The sequence below is a fragment of the Pelodiscus sinensis genome, chromosome 4 (assembly GCF_049634645.1).
Source record: "Pelodiscus sinensis isolate JC-2024 chromosome 4, ASM4963464v1, whole genome shotgun sequence".
NCBI lineage: Eukaryota > Metazoa > Chordata > Testudines > Trionychidae > Pelodiscus > Pelodiscus sinensis.
This window is the reverse complement of record NC_134714.1, coordinates 20,909,961-20,933,013: the sequence shown is the minus strand read 5'-3', so window position 1 is coordinate 20,933,013 and position 23,053 is coordinate 20,909,961. Positions and strand designations below refer to the sequence as shown.

At 45.6% G+C, this 23,053-nt stretch overlaps 1 protein-coding gene across 5 annotated transcripts in view; it reads left to right on the top strand.

The window, feature by feature from the left end:
• Positions 1–1,329: 1,329 nt before the first annotated feature.
• Positions 1,330–23,053, top strand: part of TNFAIP2 (TNF alpha induced protein 2) — a 43,902-nt gene continuing 22,178 nt past the window's right edge. The window contains exons 1-2 of one of the 5 annotated variants that reach the window (XM_014571973.3): positions 11,915–12,313; positions 15,998–16,068. In XM_014571973.3, coding sequence (XP_014427459.3) covers positions 11,930–12,313; positions 15,998–16,068 — 455 coding nt within the window. In that variant the 5' untranslated portion in view covers positions 11,915–11,929. Of the gene's footprint in view, positions 1,478–11,914; positions 12,314–13,542; positions 13,635–15,997; positions 16,069–23,053 lie in introns of those variants that run through there. The other 4 variants (XM_025183057.2, XM_025183056.2, XM_075926503.1 and 1 more) reach the window with 4 other exon arrangements.

Sequence of the window (23,053 nt, the reverse complement as noted above, 5' to 3'; positions counted from 1 at the left end):
GTGAAAGTCTGTGAGGCAATTAACCCTGTGCTTAACACCCAAAAGGTCGGCATGAGAAATGTGACTGAAATGTTCACTGGCTTTCAGAGGATGGGTTCTCAGACTGCACTGCAGTCATAGTTTGATGGTCAGAACAGGCAAGTGAGTTTGTGAACAGCAAAGATACAGTCCCATCAGTGTTCAGGACAGGCTAACCACACAGGCAGGTTCCTAAACACAGAGGTGGGACACACAGGACGGTTCATGATGCCAAGGTTCTGAGGAGGTCTGCTGTGTAAGTAAAGTAGGAAGCAGGGACCTTATTTCCCAACAAATGTCCTGCTGAAGATCTGCTACCATCTTCTCAGAGACTAGAGGAGCAGTGCACCTGTTCTGCAAGATGCATGTGAGCCCCATTCCACTGAACTTCCTGGGTGCAATGAGATAAAAATATGATAGATCTTAAGGTGGCCAGCTGTGCAAGGAATGGAAGAAGTGGGACAGAGACAGCCTATGCTTGTTTGCTTTCTATATCTAAAAGAAAGAGTGAACTCAGTAATACTCCTTCCCTATACAGATTAAAGCCCTGATGCTGCTGCAGAGCACTTAAGAATGAACTGAGTTCTAACCATAGAAGTAACCCCATTGGGATCACCTGACTGGTTAGAGCTAAGCACATGCTTAAGTATTTTGTTGACTCAGGGCCTAAGATGGACAATTTATAATGTTTGACATAATTTGTGGTCCTTACGAGTCTCCCTTGAGTCTTCTTCCCATCACTAACAACATTCTAATCTTTGCCCAGCCTCTTTTGCTTCTTTTAAAAACCCTCTCCTACACTCCTATGCCTTTGTTCATTATTCAGGATCACAGTCAACAGGACATACTCCTATATATACCAGCAACCTGCTACCATCAGATAGGAGTCTCTATTGTAAGCTGTAGCCCAGGAAAGCTCTGACGACCTTTTGAATCACCACTGCATTCCTTCTGATCTAAATTTAGTCCACTTGTCTTCAATATAGAAGCTACACTATGACACTTACATAATGGCCTGCATTTGAGAGACTGTTTCACGGTGATCAAAGACAAATTTGAACTCTAATGAGGCCAGAAATCCCCATACATACTGATTATTAAGGACATACACATTTCTGCCCACACAGAGGAGGTGAGCTATAAAAGCAGTCCACTGACAGTTCCACGACTGTTTTCATGAACCAAAGGGTTTCAGATAACAGCCGTGCTGCCTGCTGGCAGCCAGTGTGCAGCAGGGTAAGCTTGTTTTTTTAGAAGGCTGTTGAAAACTACTTGACTTGCAACCTTGCAGAAGCCATTTTAAATATCTGACCTTGGAAACTGTTTCAGAAGATGTTCAATTGCTTGGTCCATGAGCCCCTGAGTGGAAGCAGTTACCTATCCACACTCAAGTTAGGGCACCAACCAGGAGACACCTGAGTCGGAAGAGGAAGGATAAATCTGAAATACTGAGGAATGAGTGAGTAACATGCAGTTTTGCTGAGTGATATTTGGAACACTGGGATTCTCTGAATAGCATTGGTAGCTGAAGTATTTGACAAAAATATACAGCTGACACATCCCCACCGCATTTTGGGTTGTATAAAGTTAACTGCTGCATGTTTATGGCAATGCCACAATAGGTGTGTGCTGTCAGAAGACATTAGCAATCTCAATTTTAAATAAATAAAGAGCATGAAAAGCATGAAGGTGGAGTCATAAGACAACTATAGTGCAGTGTTTTCATATAGCTTTTGGTTCCAGAATCTCAATGTACTTGTATAATTATGCCTCACGTCCTTCTTGTGATATAGGTAATTATTGCTGCTGCCATCCCAGTAGAGACAGGGAAAACAAAGCACAGGTGTTAAGTGGTGAATTGCTCAAGATCCCACAGAGGATGGAAGAGCCAAGGATAGAATTCACCTTTCCTGATGGTCTTCTGCTCTAACCACTAATCAGTGTTCCCTCCCTATTGAAAAGGCAGCACTGGGAATAGAAAGTGCTGGGACACATTTAGGCTGCGTCTAGACTGGCATGATTTAGCGCAAATATTTTTAACTGAAAAGTTTTTCCATTAAAACTATTTGCACAAGAGAGTGTCTATATTGGCAAGTGCCTTTTCTCAAAATATTTGCTTTTGCGCAAAAGCATCCATGCCCAGTATAGATGCGCTTTTGCACAAGAAAGCTCCGATGGCCATTTTAGCCATCGGGCTTTCTTGCACAAGAAATTAAGGTGCCTGTCTACACTGGCCCTCTTGCGCAAGTATTCCTGCGCAAGAGGGCTTATCCCTGAGCAGGAGCAGCAACATATTTGCACAAGAAGCACTGATTTCTTACATTAGAACATCAGTGCTCTTGCACAAATTCTCATGGCGAGTATAGACAGGTGGCAAGCTTTTGCGCAAAAGCATTTGCTTTTGCGCAAAATCTTGCCAATCTAGACGCACCCTTACATTTTAAGTCAGGTGTGCTCCAGTGGAATAACTTCATTTCTGCCTTCTGAGAGCCTGTTAGCACCTGCACAGAGGAGAAAGCTAATCTTTTTCTTGGCAAATCTCCAGACATGGATTTCTCAAGCTCCATTCAGTTCCTGGCAAAAGACGTTTCTGCCAAAGACCTTTTTCAGATGGGAAGTGAGAATATTTCCTGTACTCAATAGCACTATTTATATTACTTTCTCCACGGACTCTGCTAAAGTAATACCTAAGATAGCCATAAGAATCATGGAAATAAATGAAAATCCCCCTATTGTTGGACTTCTTGCCTAAAGGGTCACAATAGAATCATAGTGTTCTCATATATTACTCTGTAATATTCACCATTACGTGTATTTGACAATAATACTACCTAGAGCTCACATAACATTTGACAAAAATATCACAGTCCCCATTCTGTAGATGGGGAAACAGATACAAAGCACTAAGTGATTTGCCCAAGGTCATAAAACAATTCTTTTAGAACCAGGACTAGCTCACAAGTTCCCTGACTCCTGGTCCTGTGCCCTCGCTGCTGGATCACACTGCCAACATTACTAACTCCTGTACATTTAAAACATATCTGTGACAGCTGGACCCAAACTGAAACCTCAAATATGGACCCTCCTCTAGTAAGTATCAGGATAACGGTGTCAGACCAGCCACAAAAATGAATCCCTCCTATAACCTACATTTCAGAGTGCTGCTGTCAGATTTGAATTCCTGGTCCCAAACCCATCTTTCAGTTTTGACATTGGGTTAGGTCAAAACCAGATGGGCCCTACACTGATAGTTCAGTACAAATGTGGCTCAAGATGGCACAAATATCTGAACAGCTGATCACGAGAGATTTATGAAGCCAAGATCTCCAAAGAGCTGCTCAAGATCTTGGAATTTTCAAGCCACTTCCCTGGCCCAGTTTAGTCCATTAACCCAAACGCCCAACCCCAACCTAAATGTAACAGAGCTGGCTATAAACCCTGCCTTTTCTGTTGTCCCTGTTGCTCTTTGGGAGTGCGGGAAAGATCATAAAAGAGCCACAATAAACTGGGGAATCCAAGCTAACGTATCACAGAAACAAGCTGCTTCCAAAGCTCTCTTAGGGCACAACTATACTATGCACTTAAGTTGACCTAGGTTAGGTCAACTTACAGATACCACAGCTGCTACTGCTTCATGTCCACACCACCCTCCTTCTGCTGGAGGTGCATGTTTTCACTAGGAGCACTTCCACCCATTTCAAAAGGACAATGAAAGTGACCTGACAGCCACTGTTCTCAGCTCAATGCACAGCTCCCCATTGGGACCTGGTATACCCCCCACATCACTGGTGCCCCGCTGGGAACAGGGCAGCCACAATGGGCTGGGTAATGGAGCAACTGGATCAGACACTGGGCAAGGATCCTCCCTGCTAGGAGTCTGGCTTCCCACCTCTCCTTCCTGGCTCTCAGCTCCTTGCTCCCCACCTGAGGCACAGCAGCCAACCAAACTCTGGGCACAGAGCCATTGAGTGAGCTCAGCCATGTTCTCAGTAGGGAGCAGGGGGCCAAGACACTGGGTCGGCCAGCCTCACGGTGGGGAGAGCCACAAATCCAAGAGGGCAGCTGGGTTCCCAGTAGGAAATCTGTACCCAGAGGCCAGTTACCTGCTGTGCTGTTGGTGGGGAGTGGACAGTCGAGAGCCTGGGTGGGAGTGGATGCTGGAAGCAGCCCAACTGAGGAGCTGGGGGCCAGGTTTCTTGTTAATTTCTCCAGTGGAGCGACAAGAACAATAGCCAATAGATCTGAGAAATGCAGGAGCAATTAGGACTTGGTCTTGCCCTAAATACACCGACATTAGCCTTATGTCTCTTGTGGAGGTGTAGTACAGCACTGATATCAGTGGGAACAAGGTTATAGTGTAGACACTGACAGAATTAGGCTGACATCAACAGCTTGTGCAGTATCGGGAGAGGGCATGGACACATTCTGTTACCAGAGGAAAGGACTGAAAAAGTTGAGCACCCCTAGGTCCAAGGGAAAGACACCCTGATTAAAGTTCAATATTTAGGCACTCCATTGCGAAAGAAGAGCAATAGCTGGGTGCTTTGACTCATTTGTAGATAAAATGCAAAGCAGTTTCAAGAACTGGTTCCCTCATCCCCTTATCTTAAAGTGGGAGATCACATTCCCTCAATCACTCATCTCACAAAGTTCCCTGTCAGCAAAGGTGAAAGTGATCAACTTCCCCCTTCTCCTACCCCCAACCTTGTCAGCAACCCTGCCAGAAGGGTCCAAAAGCTCTTTTATGTTGCTACCTCTTTTGCCCCCTTGATAAGGATGCCAGGCCTGGTACAGTTCTGGTCTCAACTTTTACCCCTGCCTTTGAGCTACCAGCTGCTTTCTTTGCTTTCTTTCACTCCATGCTGTCATTTATTTTGGTTCAAACTTCCCAGCCTCCTCCTGCAGGCACCACTACCATCTCCTGAGCAATGTACCCCTTTTTCACACAGGTAGCACTGGCTGATTGGCTAATTCCCCTCACAATGTGGGTTCCACCAATTAGACTTACTGAAACTGAAATGCCATCAGCTAATGCTACACCCCTTACACCGCTATACTTCTGGGCCAAATATACCAACATATGGCCATAAGGTCTCATGGCACACCTATCTCAATATATTCACCAGGGTGCTCCATTTTCTGTTGCTCTTGTCTGCTCCCACTCTACCTTAGCCAATGTTCTCCACCCTCAGTGGAAACCTTTTCTCCTAGGATCTCTAAAGCAATGACCAACTCAGCATCTGTGAACAATGGGGTTCTTTAGCTATTGGCCAAGTGCCCCATGTTAATGTATCCAGCTCATCAACAGAATTTCTTTGGGGGGCGGGGCAATGGAAATGTTCAGAAGGGGACACAACAACTGACATCTCCTGTTGTATGTGTTTGGCTGTAGGATTCCATAGTTAAAACTGATTATGGGGTGCGGAAAATTGATGCTGGTGGGAGAGTGTTCCATAGAGAGTTTAATGGATGGATGGTGGTTGTTGAAGTTTTGGAATCTATGAAGAAGTTAAAGCCATCTGTCCAGAAAATAAAAGTATCATTTAGGTATCTTATGTATTTCAGTACTTTTGTGATGCATTTGCCCAGAAATTCTTCTTCAAGGCTGCTGGGGGGCTCCCTGAACACTCCACCCCCCCATCCCATCCCACTGTCCATTGTTTACTCACTCTTCTCCCCTTATTGGCAGCACTTAGGGGAACTCTGCCAGGGCCATGTATAGGCAGATGGTATCCACTCCTCAACTCTTCCCCTTACAAGAGAGGACAATCTGGCTGGCATTAGGACCAGTGTCTTAGGCAGCCCAAAGAGATTCAATGCTAGGGACTTAGTCTCTCAGTCTATTGCCTCTTCACAGGCTTTATCTTTTACTCCTCTTCCTAGGACGTATTGCTTAGTTGTTAGTCAGGTCAACTGTGGGAGCAATGTGTTTCACTGCTTTCTCTTCCTCGGCTGGACCTCTCTGTTATGAGCAGTCTCTGGGTGCAGCAGCCATCTTCCTGTTCACTGCCCCTTCCTGTGGTCAATTTTAAGCTCCTCCTTTTCCCTTGCAAGGGCATCTCATTGGTGTGACACAGGTCCTGCGGAGCTCATTAGCCTCCTCCATACCATTGTGAGGGTGTGGCCCGTGAAGAGGAGGGCAAAATAGGGGAACCATCAGAGTATCTATGGCTGTTCCCATGGTTTGGACGAATGGTTACTGAATGTAAAATTATTATGGGAAGGATGAAATGGATGAATTTTGCAATGTATCTGGGGTGAAGTTCTGAGGGTTGTACATAGTCTTATAAGCATTTGAGGCAGGCAGTGGTGCCGTCATTGTAGTGGATGTTGGTATACAGAGACATGGGGAAGGGAACACTGTGGTGGAGAGAAGTCGTTAATATTGTGGTGTTTGTGGAGGAAGTCACTTATGCCCTGGAGGAAGCTGGCCCTTTGTGTGGGGAGCAGTTTGCGGGTAGTTTCTATGAGTCTGATATTCCTTTAGTGCCATGGCCAGATATGATGGGTCTGTCTGGGTTCCCTTGTTTGTGAGTCTTGAGAAGCATGTAGAAGGTGCATGGGATAGGTTTGTGGGGAATACATTTGTAGAATTTTTCTTAAATTTTTGGGGTTGTTTGGAGTTGTGTGGGGAAGGAACTGATAACATCCTTAAGTTCCTGGGTAAACTGTCAGGCAGGGCCTTCTTTGAGTTCTTCATAGTAGGTGGTGTCTGAGTGTTGGTAGTTAGCTTCATTAAATAGCTGTCAGAGTTGAGGACTACAGTGATGCACCCCCTTTGACTGCTGTTTTGAGCACTATCTTGGGGTTAGATTTCAGGAGCTGTATGACTGTCCTCTTGGCAGTGAAGATATTATGGTGGATGTTAGCTGACATTCCAAATCTTCTAAGGAAACAGGTATCTTGCTGAATTTCTGTGAACCCACCAAGTAACCTAATCACCCTTTCTTAGCAGATTGAGCAACTGTGGAATGGGTTTGGTCACACAAACAAATTCCTACATGGGCTAAATTGATTCCATGCTTCTTTTTGTAGTGAAATAGGATAAAAATAATCCATGTATCCAGAGGAAAAAAACTACTGCATTAAGTCAGCCCCCTAAGCCCTCTATGGGAAAACTGGTTTAGTGTGTAGTAGTTTTTCCAGTTCAGCCTGCTTTTGGAACTATTTCATAGACTCAACTACAGGGCTGCACTAACATTGCTTTTATGCAGCTTAACCCCTTCAGTTATTTAAGGCAGAAAGTGAGTCTGTTTCCAAATCAGATTCTAAGATCTCTGAAACAGAGAGTATGGTTAGAGCAGGGTTTTAGTCTGTAATCAAAAAGCCATATGATTATACATGTATTGGCAGCCCAGAATTTATTCGTGGGCAGCTGGATTTAAACTAGCTCAGCACTTGGAAAATCCCAATGAGGAAATAAAATCACCCATCACTAGTTAATTAAACATGCTTAATCAGAGAGCTCAGACACATCCCAATGATTAAGTGTGTTCAAATAAGAAAACATTTATTCTTTTATAATTAGCTCATTGACTCTGGAATGTCACCAACAGAACTTCATAAAACATCTGTACCAGTTTCTTGCCTACAGTAGAGTGGATGTAAAAAGATGATTGGTTATAAAGATAGCGTGGTTATCGTGCATTTTCCTTATTTTTGAAGGAGAAATGATTCATCCTCTTGCACAAAATGCAAAAATCAGTCAATCATGCATTCATTACAGGACGTACCACATTTGTATGATCTTGGCCATCAGATCCTGTATAAATCTACCTGTCTATTTATTCGCTCATAAAACAGTGAAGAGTATTAGTTCGGGTATGTCTGTGCCAGAGGTCCCCAATATGTGGGGCAAAACCCTGTGATGAAAATCCAGACAGGCATGAAAGGGTGAGCAGGGAGCACCACCCTGGACCTTTCCTATCCCCAGCTCTGCTCTGCTCCTACCTGAGCCACATTCCAGGCTCCGGCTCTCATCTGGGCCCACTCCCAACTACCCTTGCCCCCTACTCATCTGTGCTCCCCACCCCAAGCTACAGCCTTGCTCCTGGCTTAGGAGGAGGGGCACAGACAGGAGTAAGGGGGAGCATGACCCCCTAAAGCAGTGGTGGGGAACCTTTTTGGGTGAGGGGTCAGGTGCGAATGAGAAGCAAAATAAATAAATTAATTAAATAAATAAAAAGGAAAAACAAACCCTCACTGACATGGCTCCCAAATGAGAAGAAGAAAGACACTCCCCACATTCCCCTCACACATCAGAGCCTAGGAAGTCTCAGGTTACTAGATTTTGTGTTCCAACCCTGTGAGAGAGCAGCAGAGGCTGGAGCACCAGCACTGGCTCCCCAGTGCTGGGAGGAGAGGGGGGCTTGGAGGCCAGATCCAGGCAAGATGGGGGTTGCATCCCCTACTCTAAAGTTTGGAAGCTGCTGGTCTATGCCTCCTTTGCACCAACTGAAGCTCAGGCTCTCCCTCTCTTCAGTTCTTCTGAAGCATCTATCACTTTAGTATCTAAATCAGTGTTCCCTGTAAGCTGAGCGCTTGCGTAGCCACCCAGGAGAGATTCAAATGCCACCCAGCTGATTAGCAGAGTACCCAGAGCAGATCGCATGTTTCTACTGGTGTTGCACATCCTCACATGTCTCAGTGCACACAACAACATTTATTCTTCATGTGTCTGGAAAAAATTAGAGGGAACATTGATCTAAACCCTTTGCCAGAAACAGAAAAATTACTGCAGCAGCTGCCTGTCTCCTGATCTTGTGATGCTGGTTGAGGTGCTCTCGCTTGGTACTCAAATGGTGAGAACGCTCTGAATTCAACAGAGCTTTAAAAAAGGCGCAGGGCGGTTGGATCTGGAGAGAGTGTCCATTTCACATTCCTGAGACAGTGTTTTCCACCTCTTTATCTGCACAAGCCGCAAGTGGGACTACACTTCTCATCTTGTGCATATGCTCCTGCATGGAAAGCATTATCCAGGGGGTAGGCACTTGACACTGGAGAGTGACAGGGGGAAAACTGGCAGAAATGTCAAGAATAGCAAATCTGGCTGCTCACCCCACATCCAAGTTCCTCCACTGTAAGCAGTAGTCTACCTGCAATTTAACTCTCAAAACTGGGGCCTTTAAGGCTATGTCCATACTTGCGGGTTCTTGTGCAAGAACAGCTGTTCTTGTGCAATAACCCGCAGAGCGTCCACATGGCCCACCAGCTCTTGCACAAGACAATTTACAGTAAAGAATGGGAAGAGAGAGCATGCGGCAGGGGTTTCTTGCGCAAGAAAGCCCTATGGCTAAAATGACCATCAGAGCTTTCTTGCACAAGAGAGCGTCCATACTGCCATGGATGCTCTTGTGCAAAAGCATATCTGTTGTGCAAAAGCACATGGCTGTGTGGATGTGTTCTTGTGAAAGAGTTCTTGCACAGGAACTCTTACACAAGATGTTCTTGCACAAGCACCTGCCAGTGTAGACGTAGCCTAAGGCTACATCTACACTGGCACGTTCTCACACAAAAACTCTTTTTCGGAAGAGTTCTTCTGCAAAAACTCTTCCAGAAAAGAGTGTCTACACTGGCATGTGCTTTTGCGCAAGAGATGTGCTTTTGCACAAGAGCATCCATGCCAGTGTAGACGCTCTCTTGTGCAAGAAAGCTCTGATGGTCATTTTAACCATAGGGCTTTCTTGCACAAGAAATTCATGTTGCCTGTGTAAGCGAGGGAATGGTCCCACTATTGTAGGGAACTTTCCTGGCTTCTATATCACCCTGGTGAAATGGACCAGCGAAAGGATCTGAGTCCCCGCTCCCACTTCCTTTACCCCACGGCTTCCCTGATTCTGAGAGCTCCCCTTCCACTCTCCTGAGTAGCAGAGTCCCCAAAACCCCAACAAGGCTGGGCCCAGGTTTCCTGGGGCTTAATCCCCAACCTTGTAGTCACTTGGGGCAGGGGTTAGGGTTTCCCCACTCCCAGGTGCTCTCTTCACACTGCATGCTTTCTTGGCCCAGTGATCATTTCATAAGGTTCAAAGCAAATACAATTTATTAAACATCAAGGCTGTGTCTACACTGGCACCCATTTCCGGAAAAGGGATGCAGATGAGACACTTCGGAATTGCAAATCCGCAGGGGATTTAAATATCCCCCGTGGCATTTGCATTTACATGGCTGCCGCTTTTTTCCGGCTTGGGGATAAGCCAGAGAAAAGCGCCAGTCTAGACGTGATTCTCTGGAAAATAAGCCCTTTTCCGGAGGATTTCTTATTCCTACTTATTCCTGCTTTTTTGCGCAAAACAGTTTTTAGCTCTCTATACTTGCGCAAATACATTTGAGCAAGAGGGCTTTTTCCCGCGCGGGAGCAGCATAGTATTTGCAGAAGAACACTGACAATCTTACATTAGATCGTCAGTGTTCTTGCGCAAATTCAAGCGGCCAGTGTAGATAGCTGACAAGTTTTTCCGCAAAAGCATATGCTTTTGCGAAAAAACTTGCCAGTCTAGATGCAGCCCCTAGGGTGATTAAGCACTGGAATAAATTGCCAAGAGAGGCTGTGGAATTTCCATCATTGGAAATATTTAAGAACAGGTTAGACAAACATCTGTAAGGGATGAGCTGACCTATTCTTATGTTCATATGTACAAATTTGGTACCACCTACTGACATTTATCCCAACAATGCAGAATCCTGAGACAGAGGCAGTGGGGAGACCTTTATGTGGGTGGGAAGGGGGGGCAAGAGGGATGATTCCAAATGCTTCAGTTTCCTACATGGATGGGTTATTTTTAGCCCAGTGTTGCACTAGAATGTTAATCCCAAGGAAGATGTCTCATGTATGAAACCTTCAGTGTGAGTTTTACATGGAATGGGATGAACACCAAACTTCCATTTGTTTTGAAATGTTTTCAGTGATTACTTTGGTGGAGATGGCAGGCAGCTGAGAGCTCCAGAAGACCACCAGCCCAGCCACTGTGGTCCTGGGTTATTGTGTGCAATCAGCATTTCCCAAGAGAAAGTACAGAATGTCATGAGCCCAGCCCATGGGTGGGGACCACATGCTTCTAGATAGTTCCTTTTTGGAGAATTTATTTTATTTTAAGTTACTATGCTAATGTAACCACCACCATGTAATTTGAACTTGGGACCTCTGGAGCTGAGTATAGGAGCATCTACCCTCTGAGCTAAAAGCCAGCTGGCTCCCAGCCCGTGCTGTAAAGGTGTCGTGGTCTTAACTGTTGCTGTGGTCTAGGTACCTCTTGCATTGCTCAATAACCACACTAGGGCTATGTCTAAACTGGCAGGTTGTTGCACCAGAAGTATGCAAATGAGGCTAAGCGTGGAATATCGCCGAGCCTCATCTGCATACCTAATGAGCAGCCATTTTTGTAGAAGAGGCTCTTGCGCTAGGAGTTGTCTACACTGCCCCTTCTTGCACAAGAAAAACCGTCTTGCACAATGCCGCTATGCTGAATATTTTCGGGAATAACGGCATTGCGCAAGAGGGTTTTTCGTGCGCAAGAAGTGGCAGTGTAGACAGCTCCTTCTAGCGCAAGAGCCTCTTCTGCAAAAATGGTGGCTCATTAGGTATGCAAATGAGGCTCAGTGATATTCCACGCTTAGCCTCATTTGCATACTTCTGGCACAACAACCCCCCAGTGGAGACATAGCCTAGGTGTGTGGGTTACACTAATATTTGTAAGGAAGGTGCAGGACATTCTTCCAAAATCCTGGAGATAAAGGCTGTGCTCCTAACAAGCACCTAGCAGGGCAAGAACCAAGGAGCCTGCCAACATGGGCTCACCCATCTTAAGGGTCTTGGGGGGGAATTTTCACCGGGCTATGACATCACTGTAGCTATGACATCACACTAAATTGCCCAGCCGGCCAATCAGAATCCTGCTTTGGACAATCCGAGACGATGGCGCCCCAGGGATTATTGTCCAATCAGTTGTGCCAGATCCCCTGCATTATGCTCGGTTGCCTCCGATTGAGGATGAGCCCTTCGGGCAGTCGGAGTCCAGCCCCTCTCTCCTGCCATGGGGGCAGCTGCTGTGTCCTAGCCCCGCCTCCTGGCCTCTGCCCCGCGAGCCCCCGCTCCCCGGCGCCGGGGAATTCCGGGCGCCCCTTCCCGCACCCCTCTCTAGCTCCGACGCGGGCGGAGTTTCCCCGTGGCCCGAGCCCGCCCGCTCTGCTGGTTTATAGAGCCGCAGTGCGGAGCTCCCCAGTCACAGTGGAGCTGACTCACCTCTCAGCAGGACGCATCAGACAGAGCCCCGCGAGCCAGGCTGGGACACAGCACAGAGTAAGTCACCCAAGGCTCCTTGTGCCTTCCAGCTAATCTAGTTCCCCCTGCCCCAGGGGGTGGGTGTCTTTTCCCTCCTGCCCCTGCTAAAGGGCTTATCTGTGACAGGCTACCCCGGCATCAGAAGGGGATTCCACCTCAGCCAAAGGCTAAAACCTGACTCAACCTTGTGAATCCTGGGTCTGGCCGCTGAACGCTGCTGGATTCTTTCAGATTTTGGCCCTGCCAGCCTCCACATTTTAAAGCTTAAGGAGTATAGCTGTCCCTGGGCCACTGAAAAAGCAAGACCCTGCCCCAGTGAATCCCTCTGCAGCAGCACCATGCCAACCCAGCCAGTTCTGGCCCCTGGATCTTGCTAGATCCATCCTATTTAGTATTCACTCTCTGAATTCCGTGGCACAGAGAACAGGTGGAGCTGCTCCTCCGGCATCAAAAACTCCAGACTTTAATACTCAAAAGTGCTGCCAAAACAGGCATCCAGCATGGGGTGGGGGGGGGGGGGGGGGGTCCAGCTGGATTTTAACAGTTTTGGTCCCAGCTCCCATATCATGCTGAGGAGAAAAGAATTCCTCCTATTTCACTGCAATAACCGGACCCTGATGCATTCCAGCCCAATAACATTGGAAAGACATCTGGAGCCTGGATTCTGCCAGTTATTAACTGCAGTGGTCAGTTATCTATTTGCTACTGGACATACAGCAACACCTTGAACCTACCACCAGATGAGATAGCCCCCTTTTTTGCTGGTTCCCATAACAGCATAACTTGATGGTGCCGTCCCAGCCATTCTGGAATCTCTAATTGGAGAGCCCACCTCACCCCAGAACATTTTGTACCTTTCACTATACACCTAGGAAGTTGATTCCTGTATTCCTTGTAATGGCTTATCAGGGCTGTAAGTGAATGATATTTTTGACTCCAGTTAATGCTCTTCATTGGTTAATGTTTGCATAAAGGGCTTCTGTTGCAGAGAGGAAAATGATCTTGTGATTAATTAATATGACCAAAGGGTCAGATCTGGTTCTATTTCCATCGTGCTCATGTAGAAATGGGGCACTCATTTTATGGGCAAATGTTAAGAAATATTCATCAGCCTGCAGCTCTTATGTGATTCTCAATGAAAAGAATGAAGAGCTCTTTTGAAAGTCTGGCCTCTATATAAATGACCAACTGGAAGTTGAGCCCTTTTGAAAATTTTCCCCCTTAATTTCTCCGTGCTTCATTCTCAGCAGTAAAACAGGGATAATAGCTGTTTCACAGGGGCTTTGCAGAACTAAATGTGTTGCTACAGGCTGAGCGATCCTGGACAGGAACATGCTGTGTAAGTACAAAGAATTGTTAGAACTCTAAGTCTATAGTGGAAGTTGCCTGAATCCTTCTCCCATTCTCTTGTTTGTACCTTTTAATAAGTTGAGGCAATGTTTCTAACCATAGGTTTCAGAGAGGTAGCTGGTTAGTCTGTTTCAGCAAAAACAACAAGGAGTCTGGTGGCACCTTTCAGGCTTATGCCACAATAAAATTGTTAGTCTGTAGGTACCACTGGACTCCTTATTTTCTTCTAGCCACAGTACTGAAGGAATAGTCATGCAGATGTAGTAAGGAAGTTGTGCGGGGAAAATAAATGAACTTTCCGTGTACATATGCAGACATTTATTTATATATCCCGGAGAGAGTTTTGGCAAAGCACGAAGTAAATCCATTACAGAAACCAGTTTTTAAATAGCTAGCCAGGTCTCCAATATCCTGGGGCCAGATTGTACTTAGTGCTAGGGTTTTTTTTGGGGGGGGGGGGTCAGAAAGTTTACTACTTACTGAAAAAGAAGTCATTTAGCTGTAGATCAGCAGTGAGGGGGAACCTGTAACACACACTCTCCAGGGGGTTACATAGAGGCAAACAGACCTCTATTCGGCTATGTCTAAACTACAAGGTTTTATCGGAAAAAGATACGCAAATTGCGCTCCACAATTTTTTCAGAAGAGGCATCTACACTGGGCCAAATTTTGGAAAAAACTATGCTTTCGGAAGAGCCCTCCTTCCTCGTGGAAGGAGGAAGGCAGGACTTCTGAAAGAGTGCATCTGCTCTTCCACAAAAAAAGCGGAAGAGGAGACACGTTCCCTGGATGTGGCGAAGTTTTTCTGGGATACCTCTGGTATCCCGGAAAAAACCCATAGTGTACACATAGCCTCTGTAGAGCCCCATTGAAAGTCGATAGAAATTATCGCATGTTACAACTTACATGTGTAAGTGTTTATGGAATCAGGGCTTGTCTGTACTCCCAGCACAGGTAGACAAACACACGCTAGCTGGACTTCAGCTAGCACGGTAAAAGTATCTGTGCAGATGTTGCGGTTTAGGCAGCAGCTCAGGTTCTGAAGTCTACCTGCACCCGTGGCTCTGAACATGGGGGGCCTAGCCTGAATCTCTGCCAGAACCACAACAGCCACATTACTATTTTGAGTGCGCTAGCACTAGCCCGGCTCCCATGAGTGCTGATCTGTCTGCCAGGGTTGGGAGTCTTGCTCCCCCCTGCAGTGTAGACAATGCCATAAAGTAGCTAGACAGGTAACAGAGGAAACTGACTTGCCACAAAATGCCAGCATGCACAAAAGAAGCAGACACATTGGATGGGATTTTTTTCTATTCCTGCTAAAATTCATGGCAAAACTGATGGAGTTCAGGGGAAGCAAAGTTGAGCCAATGTGGAGTATTTTTGAAAATCCAACATTTATTGGCCCTGCAATGGAAAGTTGGTGAACAGCTTTTCAAAAGAGCTCAGTACCCAACATAAATCTCATTAGCCAGTACCCTCAGAAAACTGGAAGGAAACAAGAAATTGACAAGTTTCTGATAATTCTTGCAAGCTGTAATGTGGGGAGGGAAGAGGGAAAAGCCAGTGAAGAGCCTCATAAGAAAACAAATCTAGTAGGCTTATTTTCCTGCTTACTAAGGCCTTTCTCTGGCTCGCCTAGGCTCATCCTAAATAAATGTTCTCAAATACATGTGTGGTAGGAGACAAATTACTAGATCTCTGAAGGTTCTGGTTTTGGCTTTGGAGTTTTTTGGGGGGTAAGATAAAAATGGCAAGTCTGAGGAACACAAAGCTATTTGCATGATGCAGAGAATCCAGCCATTTTGTGTGATGATCATTTGATGGTGCTCCTCAGCAGCTAATCTCAGTCAATAGCAATATTGATCGTAACCGTATTGTTACTAAATATGGAATGACAGAGGGCTCCATGCACACTCCCAATTGTGATTCTGGCTATGATGAAAGCAGTCAGAAATAATTGTGCCCATCAAAGTTTTCATGCTCCACTTTTAAAATGGTATCACTTAGTGTCCACTTCATTAGTAGCAGAGATCAAGACTGAATGCTTCCAAGGGAAGTTACATTAACTGCTAACTCCTGGGATGGGAGAAGGGTTTGGTTCATTTCAGGGAAATGATTCAGTACTGCAGAACTTTTATAGTTCACTGGCTTTAACCAGGAGAAGCTTTAGTGACAGTACCACCTAGCTGTTATACAGCTGCTTTGCTAAAGGGAAATGGAGGCATGGGAGTCAAACAGACTGGCCTTAGATAAGCCACAAACCAGCAGCAGAGCCATGAACAGAATCTTAAGTTTCTTGATGCATGGTATAGTGATATAGCCTTTAATCCACACTGTTTCCTTTTGGGTAAGCACAAAGTGGAGATGTACCTGGGGTTCAGTATCTACTGCACAGGGAGAACCAAACTACAAAGAAAAAAGAGGTGAGTTCAGAGGCCTGGGATTGTCTATTTAGTCTGGGATAGGAGAGAGTGGAGTGGTCTACATTTACAGGTTGCTGAGATACCTGGGGGATTCCTGCAGCATAAATGAATGCAAAACCACTAAAAGCTGCAATTAAGTTAAGATAAATAGTGGGACAAGCAAAAGAGTCAGACATAATTGACTGTGTCCCCTAGCACAGAGCAGTATTTACAAGTTTAAGGTAACGCAAGTTTTTGCTATTTAATTACTTTTGCCATAATCACTTAGCATTTTACAATCTTTACAGAATAAACCATGTAAATACAGAGACTGTCACCCTATGCTGAAATGCAACCTTCTGGGCTAGAAGGCTGGGCCCATAGGACTTAGAATCATAGAATACTCGAGCTGGAAGGGACCTGGAGAGGTCACTGAGTCCAGCCCCCTGCTCTCATGGCAGGACCAAGCACTGTCTAGACCGTCCCTGATAGATGTCTATCTAACCTGCTCTTAAATGTCTCCAGTGATGGAGATTCCACAACCTCTCTAGGCAATTTATTCCAGTGTATAACCACCCTGACGAAGTTTTCCCTAATGTCCAACCTAAAACTCCCTTGCTGCAGTTCATTGTTTTGGTTTTTAACTTGGACTTGTGCTGTTTTATGTTTATTAGGTGTCAATTGGGATTTTTAACCTTGTTATTTCTTAACCCACACCATAAACTAGGTATTTTTGTGCCCAAGGCAAAATATGAATTATGTCCCCCCTCTCCTTAGGTTAGCATCATCACAGTTTACTTTTGCAGCTTATTATTTTTACTTATGGTGTATTTGCACCCCAGGCATTGATGCACCTATGGCCAGCACCGTACTTACCCTCCGCCCCTTGTTACCGCCCTGTTCCTAACCTTAGAAATGCCAGGACTGTCAAGTCTGATTCTCTCTGGAGGATTTGCTGAGTAATTTGACTATAAATATATTAGACCAAGCCCTCCTACTGAAGGGGTGGAGATGTGCTAAGTGTTTTCACAATCTCATCCTTTATCCAAAATGCTGATTTGTCATTGACATGAAATATGTTAAAGCAAAGCTTGTCATTCTTATTACAACAAACCCCTCTCTCAGGGTATGTCTACACTACAGCACTAATTCGAACTAACTTAGTTCGAATTAGTTAATTCGAACTAAGCTAATTCGAATTAGTGCATCTAGACTTAAAAACTAGTTCGAATTAGCGTTTTGCTAATTCGAACTAGCATGTCCACACTGAGTGGACCCTGAACTGAGGCTAAGGATGGCCAGAAGCAGTGCCGGCAGGGCATCAGATTAGGACTTAGAGTGTGGAGATGCTGCCTCAGGCTAGCCGAGGACTGTGCTTTAAGGGACCCGACCCCCACCCCGGACAGACAGTTCTCAGGGGTTCCCCGCTTGCAAAGCAGTCCTGGCTTGGAGTGCCCTGAGTGCCCACACTCGGCACATCACAGCACTCGGCCATCAGCCCGGCTGCACTTGCCGCAGGCTGCCATCCGGAGGGGGGGTCAATCAAGGGGCTTCAGGAGAGCTTCCACCCCGAGGAGCCCACAGAGCCAGCCCAGTCCTCCCCATCGGGGGCTCGTGCCCCATTCCTCCCTCACCTCCGTCCACTTACCCCTCCCTAGCCCCCCTTCCTGATGTACAAAATAAAGGACACGTGTGGTCAAAAATAGAAACTCTCTTTATTGAACAAAACTTGGGGAGACTGGGAAAAGGAGGTGAGAGAGGGGAAGAGAGAGGGTGGGAGAGGGAAGGGCAACTAAAATGATCAGGGGTTTGGAACAGGTCCCATATGAAGAGAGGCTAAAGAGACTGGGACTTTTCAGCTTAGAAAAGGAGGAGACTGAGGGGGGATATGATAGAGGTCTATAAAAGCATGAGTGGTGTTGAAAGGGTGCATAAAGAAAAGTTCTTCATTAGTTCCCATAATAGAAGGACTAGAGGACACCAAATGAAATGAATGGGTAGCAGGCTTCAAACTAATAACAGACAGTTCTTCTTCACAAAGCAAATAGTCAACCTGTGGAACTCCTTGCTGCAGGAGGCTGTGAAGGCTACAACTAGAACAGAGTTTATCTAACTTCTCTTTAAAGTCATGGAAGTTGGGTCCATGGAGTGGTATTAGCCAGGGGGTAGAAATGGTGTCCCTGGCCTCTGTTTGTGGAAGGCTGGAGATGGATGGCACGAGACAAATAGCTTGGTCATTGTCTTTGGTCCATCCCCTCCAGGATACCTAGTGTTGGCCGCTGTCGGCAGACAGGCTACTGGGCTAGATGGACCTTTGGTCTGACCCAGTACGGCCATTCTAAGCTCAGGGCTCAGGGTCGGGGGTCTCACTGGACCACCTTGATTTTCATGCAAACCTGCTCCTGGGTGGCCAGGCTGGCAGCTCTCCTGCCCTAGACGGCCACTTTCCTGTGCCTAGTGCGGAGGTCGTGGATGAGGTCCACGATGTCCGCACTAGACCAGGTGGGCGCCTGCCTTTTGCGGACCTGGGCAGGCTCCCGGGAGCCGCCAGCCTGGTCCCGGGAAGAGGCAGAGGACTGGGTGGCATCGGGTGGCCGGCTCAAGCTGTGCCAGGTGCAGGGTCTGCTGGCTGGGTGCTGGCAGGCTTGCACCTGGCACGGGCACCATAGCCAGCCCGTGCCCCTTTAAGGGCTCCGGGGCCGGGAGGGGGCAGAATAGTTTCCCTGGTGGTGCCCAGAGTGGCCACCAGGGCAAGCTGGGGAGGGCTAGCCTCCCACTAGTTCGAATTAAGTGGCTACACAGCCCTTAATTCCAACTAGTTAATTCGAACTAGGTGTTAGTCCTCGTGGAATGAGGTTTACCTAGTTCGAATTAAGCGCTCCACTAGTTCGAATTAAGTTCGAACTAGCGGTTTGCATGTGTAGCGCCTATTAAAGTTAATTTGAACTAATGTCTGTTAGTTCAAATTAACTTTGTAGTGTAGACATACCCTCATTTCCCTCTCTTGCCTTTGTAGTATCAACTTTGCTAGTTCTCCAGTCCTCAGAGTTTTTCACTAGGCAAACAAAAGCAAGATCTACTGTTGTCAAAACTAGCAAAATTCTCTTTAAAACCTATCTTTCAAGCCTTCCTCAAAACAATAAATGCATAAGCCCAATTTTTTTCTTTACATGCCACCTTTGATGACAGCAAATGGAGACATTTTTTATCCATTTAAAATAAGAGGACAGAGTGTTAGATAGTTGTGCAGTTGAACAAACAGGAAAGTGTGTGTGTGTGTGTGTTTATTTATATAGATATAGATTAGATAGATATAATAATACACAGGACATGTGTATCTTTATTCCATATCTCATAAGGAAGTATTAATTTGGCCCAGCAGATCTAGTCTTTATTAGGGAAAACAGAATAAAGGGTAGTAGCCTTGCGATAATATAACCACTAGGCATCTCTAGTACAATAACGTCCTTTGAAACTAAGTACAAATAAAAAGGGAAGATTGATGACATCATGAGAAAAGTCAGCTCAAATATTATCTATCTTATTGAGTCTTGCAATATTGAACTGCAATGGTTATTTACCCATAAGTGTCCTCAAATTTCTTTTGTAAGATTCCAGAAGGGGAAATTATATCCATTGTGTAACGTCATAATTCATATTAGATTAGAGATAACAACAACATCCTTCAGAGCCGGAGCATTAGGTTTCCCATTTTCTCTTCTTGTGGGAGCGATGCCACAACTGACACGAGAATGGTTTGAAAGACTGGCTTTGGGGTGACATCCCTTCTGGCAGAGGCATCAGCACTAGGATTTCCCAGCATGATCCATGTATTCCTCTTCATTTGGAATGTCACTCACAGAGTTAAGCTTTTAGCAAACCTCTGTGGCCATTTGCAAATGAATGAACCTGTTAAACAAGGCATGCCTGGCAAGTTTCATAAGCCAATTATCTTAGGTTGATATTTGCTTGTGTAGACTGGCAGAGGCACTGAATAGAGCACACAGGTTTTTTCATGAATAAAATGTCACTCTCATTCCCACAAAGCTGCCTGCCTGACTTTCTTTCTAATTCTGAATCTCAACACCTACGTCAAAGCAGGGAAAGAATAATTTCCATGTAAAACAGAACGATGTAAAGCTGCCCAAGTATCTGTGAGTCACATGCTTGTGTCATATAGTCACAACAATCAACTTGACATGCTGGCTTAGTGCTTTTTGGATGATGACAATGCCAGTAATCTCAATCAAAACAAAGAGCCATATTCTTCCAATTGCTGTTCCTCTGCGTCAATGCTTGTATGAATGGAAGCTGCACATGGAGGGGTGACCAATCATGTATCCCTGTACCTTGCCCTAAATCTTACAGCATAAAGTGAAAAAGAGTATTTGGAGTGTTTCATATTCTAAGCTCCTTTGTTAAGGGAGTGCTCACAGCCAAATTCTTCCCCCACTTCTGACCAGGCAGCTGCTCTGTTCTGAAGCTGCTGTTTCACAACAGATGCTGAAGAGTGGCCTGTATGCCGAGAACGATGTATTAAATGACACCTGCTCAAGAGCCAGAGTTGTTGGCAGCAAGGATTAATAACTTAGCATTGGTTTGGTTTAAAAATCATTAGTAGCGCAGTAGTGTCTAAGAGCACCAGTCAGAGACAAGGACCTTATTGTGCTAGGTGCTGTACAAAAAGCTTGTGGTTTGGCCCTTCATTCACCAGAGAACAACTCCTACTCGCTAGGAGGGAGTGGATCTTTCAAGTGATATTCGATAGTATGGGACGTTGTACTGATGATTCCAGTACTAATGGATAGGGTTGCCAAGTGTCTGATATTGACCCGGACAGTCCGGTATTTTCGCCTCCTGTCCCGTAAAAAAATTCAGTAAATACCATAGACCAGTATTTTCTGATTTTTTTTTCCTGGCCAGGAGGCAAAAATATTTGGTGCTTATCTGGTTCCACAGGGGAGCTGTCTGGCCCAGAGCAGGGCGACAAGATGGCGGATCGCCACCAGCAGCCTGTTAGAGGCAAAAAGCCTCAAAGGCATTTTTTTTAATTAATTTCTTTTTTTGGGGGGGGGGGGGAGGGTAAACCATCTGGCAACCCTACTAATGGACATTCCTATATGCAGGGCTCAACAAGCGGCGGCGAGCCCCGCTTGCCAGCCACGCAGTTTGGCACGCTGCGTATGCGCAGACCACACTACGCGGCTGTGCCGTCTTGTAATCTGCTCACCACGGACGAGTAGATTACTCTAATTGTCGAGCCCTGCCTATATGAGTAGGGACCTGCCTATCTCAAAAAACCAAAACACCTCTTTTCCCTGCTATAAGAGGGTGCTTTCACTGTGGAAAATATGAGTTGAATTTGCTTCCCATGTTATTTCAGACTAGTGCCTGGAAGGTCAACATTTGTGCTATGTAAGGCTCCTTTCTTCTGAGTGGGTAGGAGCTGGTAAGTTGGTTTATTAGTATGGGAATTTGACAGTAGCCACGCTGTATCTTTTTAGATACTGTAGCTGCACTAACAGACTTTCTGGAATGGAGGTCTCTTACATTCCACAATACATGTTAAAGGAACCAAACAGTGTACAATGCACCAACCATGTCAGGGATGAATCCTCTTTGCCTTGGACAACATGGAGTTCAAAGGACCCTAACTGGGGTCTTTGACGTTTCAAAAAACAGGACTATGTAGCACTTTAAAGACTTAACAAGAGTCCTGTTTTTTGTTTCAGCTACACCAGACTAACACGGCTACATTTCTATCACTATTTGATGTTTCATTATGCTAATGCAGGAGAATTCATGCCCTGAAGGCTTTAATATCACATTCTATTACATGAACCAGTGTTTCATTCACCTGCACATCTACCAATGTAATATACACCATCATGTGCCAGCAATGCCCCTCTGCCAAACTGAACAGTCCCTACGGAAAAGAATAAATGGACACAAATCAGATATTAGGAATGGCAATATACAAAAACCTGTAGGAGAACACTTCAATCTCCCAGGACACACAGTAGCAGATTTAAAGGTAGTCATCCTGCAGCAAAAAACCTTCAAGATCAGACTTCAAAGAGAAACTGCTGAGCTATTGTTCATCTGCAAATTTGACACCATCAGTTTAGGATTAAACAAAGACTGTGAATGGCTAGCCAACTACAAAAGCAGTTTCTCCTCTCTTGGTGTTCACACCTCCACATCAGCTACTAGAAGTGAGCCTCACCCTCCCTGACTGAATTAACCTCCTTATCACTAGCCTTATTCCTGCCTGCATATTTATACCTTCCTCTGACGAAGTGAGTCTTTGCCCTCGAAAGCTTATGCTCCAATACATCTGTTAGTCTATAAGGTGCCACAGGACTCCTTGTCACTTTTGCAGATCCAGACTAACACGGCTACCCCTCTGATACCTGACCTTCCTAAACATTCTAAATATGATTTTCAAAAACCTCTCAGTATTGGCTGAAGTCAGAGTTTTATTATTGACTGCATTGGGAGCATAATTAAACGCATCCCTTACTTCCCCCCAACAACTGCATTTGCACACCTAACTGGTCTGATTTTTATGATTGTGTGCCTACAAATCAGGCAATTGCATGTGCCAGCTACGAGTGGCAACTGGCGTGTACCATCAAGTTCAGTTGTGCATTAATTTCTCTGCTCACAGAGACAAGAAGCAGGCCCAGGTTAGGTGCTGGACTGGGCCCTGGGTGGCCATATATTACAGACTGTAGGCACTCACCTCAATGAGTTCTTTGTTCCCACCATACTCTGGTGGAAATACATGTACAAACGCCTGAAGATTTCCAGTAAAGCAGTGCTGATCCATCCCTTTCAGGTTCCACAGGAGTATCTCTACCCACCTGAGCGTTATTCATATCCATTAAGTGTGGTCTTGGGCCCCGTCTAATGTTCTGCAGATCACTTGGTTTGAATACTTCCCTATAAGGGTGCATCTACACAGCAGGGCTTAACTCGACATAAGCTACGCAAATTGAGCAAC